Raw genomic sequence first — 8,858 nt, 5'->3', positions numbered from 1 at the left:
AAGGGAAGGGAAGGGAAGGGAAGGGAAGGGAAGGGAAGGGAAGGGAAGGGAAGCTGGATAGTCACATAGGTGGGGAGGCCAATGAATCCAGAATTTCTCAACACCACTGTACACTAGAAAATAGGATTGTTTAGCAACATAAATGTTGACAAGCATAAGCACAGGCAAGAAAGTAAGACTCCTCTGCAGCCTGAAGTGGAGCCCAGTTAAAACTATACAAAGGTAACCCAGGCGTGGTGACTTATGTCCACAATCCCAGCAATTGGTTAAGTAGAGTCAGGAGGATCAGAAGTTCAAAGTCAAACCTAACTTCATAGCTAGCTCAAAGAAGCCTGGACATAGATACAACCCTCTTCAAACAAACAGAAATTCGAAGGGAGGGGGCTAAAGCCCCTGGGAAGACATCTTATAACCAGCTCCTGGAGCTCCTTTTGAAGAAATCAAGAAAGCACGCCAGAGCAGTTAATAATCATTTACTTTTCGCTATCTCCCAAAGTGTTCTCATACTTCAATTTGGGATCATTACTTTTGGTTGCTTATTTAAATGCAAAAGAAAAAATTCTTTGCAACCCACAACTAGAAGCTAAAGAGAAACATTTCCAATGGGATGCCATGTGTACCCCTCTCCCCAAAAAAGTCTACTTCCGGCTGCATTTAGCCTAGAAGGAGAATGCAGGGAGTGCAGCTCAGTGGTAGAGTACTTGCCTAGTATTTCAGAAAGCCCCGGGCCCAATTCCTAACATTGCAACAGAAGGGGGATGGGGCTGCTGCCTTGTGCGTAAGCTCCTGGAAAGATCAGCATCTTCCCCCAGCCTTCTGCAGGAGCATTAACCAAGTAGAACTTCAATGGCTGTGGAGTCTAGACTGTCAATCATCCAGAGGCAGATTATCTTGGGCCATCTATACCTTTTGAAAGGTAAACCCTTTGAAAATGTAGACACACCCATAGCTCCCACCAACCAAAAGGCTAAAATAAGAATGCTACCAGAGCCGGGCTGGTAGTGGCCCATGTCTTTAATCCCAGAACTCAGGAGGCAGAGGGAAGAGGATCTCTGTGAAAATTTTGAGTCCAGCCTGGTCTACAGAATAAGTTCTAGGACAGCCAGGGCTACACAGAGAAACCCTGTCTCAAAAAATAAAATAAAACAAAACAAAACAAACAAACAAAAAAAAGAATGCTCCAAGATAGCACGAAAGCCCAGGGCTAGGATAAGATTTCACATTTTTCTGTGACCTGCCTACCTAGTGTTTCCAATGTATTTGAAAAGTGTCATTTGTGGCCTTCTTTGTTTTGTCTCTGTACAAACATAAAAACCGTTACCTCACTGGACTACAGAATTTGGGATAACCTAAATCTGCATTCCCACACCATAGTTACTCATATTTGGCTCTAAAGTAAACTACCTCTTATGCTCTTTGAGATGAGAGTTGTACTCTTACAGGGATAGCCTCGAAAAGGATGAGAGAAAGAAGAAAATATCACACTAGGGAACCTGAAAAGCCTTCTGCCCCTCAGAACTTCCAAAAGACAGCGATTAGAGGCTGCTCACTGGGCAGGTCAAACCAAGTATCCCCCAGGAACATCAGGGAGAACCACACCCCCTTCTATATGGGGTGGAGCAGGTAAGGGGTGAATGTATACACCCCTACACACACACACCCCAAAAGTTTCAGAGGCCTAACTACCACAGAAAGGACAAGGAGCAGCACACTGAGCCAGCGTGCTCGGAAGCCTCCCTGGCCACTTACTGCCTTGCTGACAGCCATTCGGAGTTCCACCTCGCCCCCAAACCTCTGAGTCACAGCTCGGCTCACTGGGACATAGGCCATTGGGATGACCTCGATAGGGATCCCCTTGTGCCACCGATCTCCAAGGTTCTTTGAATCTTTCCTGGAAAGAACATCAATCAAATTAAGTAAGTTCAATGTATAACCAAATTCAGGCAAGAGGCTCTCTAGACAGCTGGAGAGGCGTGACCAGGAACAGTACAGGGGGCTTCAGAAGTATGGGCTGCTTCTCACTAAAGAGAAACTTGAATAATGAATGTGGCAAAAATGTTAAAATCTGCTCTGCTGGCTCCTTGACTGACCTAGGTTTTCCTTGTAGTTAGGTATTCCTTGAGTACACACGCAGGTACCTCTTCTAATGTGCTCAGCACAAGTGGCTCCTCTCAGGCCAAGACTGAGCACAGCAAGTCACATGTGGCAAAGCCTGAGCCCAGATGAAGCAGGATGTGATGAGTCACTGCCCATGACAGGCCTGTCCTGCTTCCTGAGGTTCCCTCTGAGAACCTAGTGAGTGACACATGCAGATGAGCTCTGCCTACAGAGTGACACTGTTCCCTCCTTGTCCCCAAACATCAAGTCTCAGTTCCATGCAAGAATGCTATGATAATTAGCAGGAGTCACTGCCTGGAATCCTGAAAGCAGGCAGTCCTTCCTATATTCCTCCACAAGCTTCCTTCCCTGTGCATGGACGAGACCTAGGAACCCACAAGCCTTCTCAGCTGGAGTGCAGAACGCTGGAACAGTACCTGAAATCAGCGATCACAATGAAGCGACTGGCATAACCAGCCACAATCTTCTCCTGGGTCAGGCAGCCTCTGACGGGGGAAAGAAGAAAGTGGAGGTTATAGTGAGATCATCTTAATTTGGGCACTAGGGTCAGACACAGAAATCCAAATGTACTCAATCCTGACACTTAAAGAGAAAAGCTCCATTTTTAAAGAATCACCCTCAATCCTACAGTGCTACTTTCTAGTAAATGGAATACAGAAACATTAGCATGTGTCTGGTAGAAACCTACAAGTAGACAATGGTTCCCTTCAGGCCAAGCACATCCCCTCTGAGAGACATCTGAGAAGCACTGTGTTAGGGAGACATCTCTGAACATGTCCTGAGTTTGGAACACCTGCCCTGTGGGTTATGTGGCAGCACAAGGCCCAGACAGTCGTCTGGCCTATCCCTACTGCTCCCTAGCTCAACTACTTCACACCTGCAACCAGGATTGCATAAGACATAACAACTCATGAATACCATGCCATTCTAATGTTACCAAATAAAGGAAGCGTACCCCCAACTGATCACAGACGTCACAGTTTTAACACAAAGCCACAGGCCTAAGAGTCTAACCCAAGAATGTGCTGTGTGTGTACACAGAACCCAGCAAGAAAAACCATCTCACTGGAAAGCCCAGATTACCTGTCTGCAGATAAACACCAATGATCAGAAATGCCAGGCTGGCTCAGAGGCAGATGGTATCAGTGTGCTGACCGGAAGACCAACTCACGTGTATCTGGACAACCGTTTACTCTGTACTCCATTTTGCTTGCTAAGGATTGATTAGCTGACAGTCTCTTTAGCAACCAAGTCCTACAACACTCACCCACCACCCTTGATGAGATTGAGCTCAGCATCCACTTCATCAGCACCATCGATGGCAAGGTCAATCTGCAAGGGAGGAAGGAGCCTCTTGAGCTGAGCTGTGCCGAACCTGATCAAGCAGTAACAGCTCTTCAGGTTTTCAGCAGCTCTATTAGCTAGGCCCGTATGTCCACCCAAGAGATTAAAGGTGTTTTGCAGGAAGGAGCTGAGAGCCTAGACATACACTGCCCAGCTCTTACCCACTACATTGTTTCCTTTGCTCTCCATGAACAAAGTACAATTGTTAGCATGCATTCCCAAAGAAGTTAAAATACTGACTCTGGGAGTAACAAGTAAGGACAAAACATTTAAGACACTGTAGTTTGAAGCCTTCCAAATGACCATATGCAGAAATACAGGTGCTGGACCCTGTCAACTCCCCACCACATGTCCCTCTATGCCCAAATCACTCCAGAAAGTCTGGGCAACACCCACCCACATGTGCTGCATACCCATGGCTATTATCTTCCCCTCCAAAGAGCCTCTCTTGGCCCTGCGATGGAGCCTCTGTAGCTAAGCACAAACCTAGCCTCTTGCTACAGCACTGCTCCAGAGCCTGAAGAGTACAAACTACAATTCTGTGTCTGCCACCTAAGCAAATGACATACCCTTTCCACATCCATCCCTGGGATTAAACAGCAGTGCTGCTCACTCTCCATACCTCAGTCTCTTCTGGGGTCCACCCTGAAATTTAAGAGCCTTTTCCACAAATATTAACTTGCGTTTTCAAGTGGCCACATCTGCCTCAGATATGACTTCTTTCCTCTGCTTAGGTGTGAGCTATGCAGGCTGGCTCGCTTATGAGAAGGGACTCTAGGGAAAGCATGGACAAGCCCAGGGGCTGTCCGCATCCCCTTTACTATGCCTGTACTGAGCCCTAGAGGTTAAATCTAAGGAAAGCTAACCTGTCTATGCCTACACTGGAAATTAACTACCATTTTGCTTGTGATTTTGGTCAGAATTGACACTCAAGGTACTAGAACAAAAGTGAATGCAATTTAACTAATGTTTTCTGGGCCTGCCACGATATCTGGAGCACGTAAACAACTAGGAGCCACAAAAAAAGGACTTTTTAAGAAGACACAGTCTTCTGTCAGTAAATCTCTCTCTCTTACCTCTGGGTGTTGATCCAGGTCACTGAGGGTTAAGCCATACTGCAAAATAAGCTGCCTGGCCTAGGGAGGGAAGGAATAAAACAACCATAATTATTTACTCTGAAAATACGGCAAGGGTCTGCAGGATTCTTCTGATGTTTCAAACTTTAAAACTGACCTGGGCTCTCTCTTATCACAAACGTACCCACCAACAGACGGGAGAGCTGGCCCCACAAAGAGCAATGCTGACTGCTACTTCATTCCTCTAACTGGAACCATGCAGCACAGGGCAGAGTTTCAAGGGTGAAACTTTCCCTCCCTGATCTGAGAAACAATGTCGGGGGCTCCTAAAACTTCTAACAACACATCTGGGAGGCTGAGAGACACAGCCTGAGCTGAAATGATGCCCTGTCTCAAAAGACCACACAACTGGGTGGGAATGGAGCGCAGTGGTGGGCATTTTCCTGGTATGCTAAAGGCCAGAGGTTAGGTCCTTAGCATGGGAGGGGAGGGGAGCTAAAATAAGACCCAAACGTACAAAACGCAAGTCCAGGGGACTGAGGCAGGAGGAAATGGAAAGTCAGGATCCCAGGGAACTAGGCAGATCCTCTCCTAGAGCTTCCTTTCTCACCCCACCGACACCCAAGTCACTCTCTGCCTGGAAACCACACAGGGAAGCAGATCCTTGGGGCAGACACAGCTTTCCTCCATCCTACCCTTCCTCACTGCGGGGCGGGGGCTGTAAAGTTACCTTACAGCCAGCAGGGAAATGACCAGGGTGACGTAAGGATGAAACTCGGTTCAGCACAACTGATTCAAACTCTCAGAGTCTAACACCAGGTCATTTATTTTAGCCATATTTAAACACAGCACCGTTTTGGGGGAAAAAAAAGTTTTCTGTTAACAATTAACTCCGTCCTGTGAGTATAACAGAATGTAAGACATGTTCACATTGAAATTCTTTACAAAGTACATCTGACTTCTTTCATAAAGATGGGACTGTTGACTCAGACAGTGCCCAGGATTTAGGGAATAGGGAGAACAGTGAGATAAACATAATGCCCGTGGGCGGCAGGATTGGCCTTGCCCTATGATAACACACAAGACATGGCCCTAAGACATCACAGAAGTCACCTAGGCTGTTGTAAAGTACAAGTGACACCACTCATAAGGATGGCTTTTATGGCCTAGAAGCAATGCTCAAGATTTAGGTGGAAAGCATCCTGGATAAGTAAAACATAAACTCTGGGGGATGCGAATAAAGCTGGCTCTACAGATAGCAAAGGATCAGCAAGTTGTAAACCACATTCTTTCCCAGCTTTCCGGAAGAGCAGGTAAGCCTCTTCTTCCTTTGAAGAGATAAGCTGGCAAGTTTAACTTTTCCTGGCTTCTCCAGTGCTTATCTGTGTGCCCTCTACACAACCCCGTCCCCATCCTGCACGTCCGCTCCTAATACCTTTAAACAAGTTCCACGTGGACCCCCAGGGCCACATCTGGCAGAGACTCAGAAGCACTCCCTACCAGGCAACCCACAGCCACCCACAGTTCTAAGACCCAGAGAGGGAAACAGGAACCAAGGAACAGAAAACTAACTCACTCAACAAAGACAAGACCGGATATCAACACCTAGATACAATTTACAACCATCCCAAACCCAAATACCTAGGCACCAGAGTAAAAACACAGTAACAGCCAGGACAGCATGTCTCCCTAGGGCCCAGCAACACTACTGGGAAACGCAGTACGGACCAAGCACAGGACAAGGACTTCAAATGGAATATATAATTATAAATACGATTAGGGACCTTAAAGAGGATATGAATAAATCATTGCATAAACTCTGTGAAAACACAAACAAACTGTGGAATAAAATAAAATTGTTCAAGATATGAAAGCAGAAACAGAATCAATAAAGAAAACCCAAACTGAAAGAAAACTAGAAACAAAAAAATTAAAAACTTGAACAGGAACCTCAGAGGTAAGCCTCATTAATAGGTTCAAGAGCAATTCAAACAGAACTATATATCCCCCAGTGAAATGGAAGCAGGAACAGACCTATATTCCCTGGTAAAATAGAAGCAGGAATAGACCTATATCCCCCAGTGAAATGGAAGCAGGAAGAGACCTATATCCCTAGGGAAATAAAAGCAAGAACAGACCTAAATCCCCTAACGAAAAAGAAGCAGTAATTAAGTCTCCGACACACCAAAAAAAAAAAAAAAAAAGCCCAAGGTTAGACTATTTTAGAAGAGAATTCTACCAGTCTTTCAAAGGAGAATGAACATCAATACTTCTCAAATTATTCTACAAAATAGAAACCGAGGGAACATTGTCCAGTTCATTCTACAAGGCCAGTTATTCTGATGACCAAACAACATAAAGACCCAACAAAGAAAGATAATTCAGATTGATTCCCCTTGTGAACATAATGCAAAAACTCAATAAAATATTTGCAAACCAAATCCAAGAACACATAAAGATCATCCACCTTGATCAACTAGGCTTCATCCCAGAGATAAAATGTATACAAATCAATAAATGTAATCCATCACATGAACAGAATGAAAGACAAAAACAACATGGTCATCATTAGATGCAGAAAGGGCCTTTGACAAAATCCAACACTCCTTCATAATAAAAGTCCTGAAGAGACTAGGGATACAAGGGACATACCTCAACATAATCCAGACCCAAATAGACAAATATGGTTCATATTCACTTATATGTAGATGTTAGTTGTTAAGTCTCTGATAAACAGACTATAAGCCACATAAAAAGAGTTTAGATATAGAGTAAGAGACTGGGGGTGGATTAGATCACTGTAGGAAGGGGAAATACAATAGTTATGGACGGGCTGGGGCACGGGAGCTGGAACAGGAGGATCAAGTGGAGAGTGGGGGGAAGAACAAAGAAAACTAAGGGTTTCCAATTTCTTTGAGCAGCTACCAATGTTCCCAGCTCTCCTGCCTGCACACAGCCATTGAGGGAATACTCAACTTCTTTTTTTATAAATCCATTTGTAAAGCAATTCTCTGGGGGACCCTAACTGAAACAGCCATTGGTAGGCAATGGCAAACTCTTAACAAAATTCTGTAAAAATCACATGAAAACAGACAACCATATCCCCTTCAGCTCCACCATTTTCCCCACTAGCTCTGGCTATTAGTGTAATCAAAGAGCGCACTATACTGGCATTACTCTAACTTCACAGATTCTTTCGGCTTTATCCACTGACAGAGTAATAGCCCTCAAGGCTACAGACACACAGTAGCCTGTGCATACTCCACAGTGCCTAAGTCCTGAGGAAATATTCTTGAAGTTATGAACACATAAAATTAAACCAGGTGGACATGTGGTGCACACCTTTAACTCCAGCACTCAAGAGGCAGAGGCAGGAAGATCTCTGAGTTCAAGGCCAGCCTGCTCTACAGTGAGTTTCAGGTTAGTCAAGGTTATAATGAGACCCTGTCTCAAAAAAATTACACCACCCAAGAGCAGTGCTTGGTCTGCTCCTCTTCTGAGCCCACGAAACACAACCCCGATGACAACACAAAGCCAGAGACCTGGCAGCAGCAGTGAAGACACAGAAGGGGACACCGGAAATGACGTACCTGGAAGGACGTGGGGATGCAGATGAGGTCCAGATTCTCTTGCTTCACTCTCTCAGCTGTGGAGACAAGAGTCACACTAGTAGGGTTCCGTTCCCCACACTTGATTGTCCTTGTCACATGTGCGTTTCTCAAATCCAACCCAAGGGGAAAGGCCTATCTTCCACTGACAGCTGCCTGTGTTCCCATCTTTGATGAAAAAGCTAGTGACCTCACTTCACACCTTCTTAGGGACACTAGGGAGTCTGAGACACAGCACTGACCATGGAAAAAGCCATTTCAATGGTACTGCTGCTAAGTGTCTGCAGTTTGCTAACTGCTGTGTATACACTAGCCCTTTAAGTGCTGACAGCACAGGAGAATTCTCACTATCACCCCTACTTTACACACGAGGAAACTGAGTAACTGAGAAGTAACAAGTGGCTGGAATATGGTCCTTGGTGGTCTTTCTTTCCGTTTCCTTTTTTTTTGGGGTTGGGTGGGGGTTTTCAAGACAGGGTTTCTATGTGAGCCTGGCTATCTTAGAACTCTGTAAACCAGGCTGGCCTTGAACTCAGAGATCCACCTGCCTCCACCTGCCCCTGTTTCCCCAATACTAAGATTAAAAGTGTGGTTGAGCCGGGCGGTGGTGGCGCACACCTTTAATCCCGGCACTCGGGAGGCAGAGGCAGGCGGATCTCTGTGAGTTCGAGACCAGCCTGGTCTACAGAGCTAGTTCCAGGACAGGCTCCAA

General features: G+C 45.5%; 1 protein-coding gene across 1 annotated transcript in view; it reads right to left on the bottom strand.

Moving 5' to 3' along the window:
* The window catches only part of Rpia (ribose 5-phosphate isomerase A), a 23,801-nt gene that overhangs the window by 5,973 nt on the left and 8,970 nt on the right, over positions 1–8,858 (bottom strand). Inside the window, exons 3-7 of the mRNA XM_005364777.2 lie at positions 8,129–8,184; positions 4,539–4,598; positions 3,386–3,450; positions 2,535–2,603; positions 1,750–1,891 (exon numbers count right to left, since the gene is read on the bottom strand). Coding sequence (XP_005364834.1) covers positions 1,750–1,891; positions 2,535–2,603; positions 3,386–3,450; positions 4,539–4,598; positions 8,129–8,184 — 392 coding nt within the window. The remainder of the gene's footprint in view (positions 1–1,749; positions 1,892–2,534; positions 2,604–3,385; positions 3,451–4,538; positions 4,599–8,128; positions 8,185–8,858) is intronic.

The sequence above is a fragment of the Microtus ochrogaster genome, assembly GCF_000317375.1.
Source record: "Microtus ochrogaster isolate Prairie Vole_2 chromosome 14 unlocalized genomic scaffold, MicOch1.0 chr14_random_3, whole genome shotgun sequence".
NCBI classification, from domain to species: Eukaryota; Metazoa; Chordata; class Mammalia; order Rodentia; family Cricetidae; genus Microtus; species Microtus ochrogaster.
This window is presented reverse-complemented; position numbering and strand designations above follow the sequence as displayed.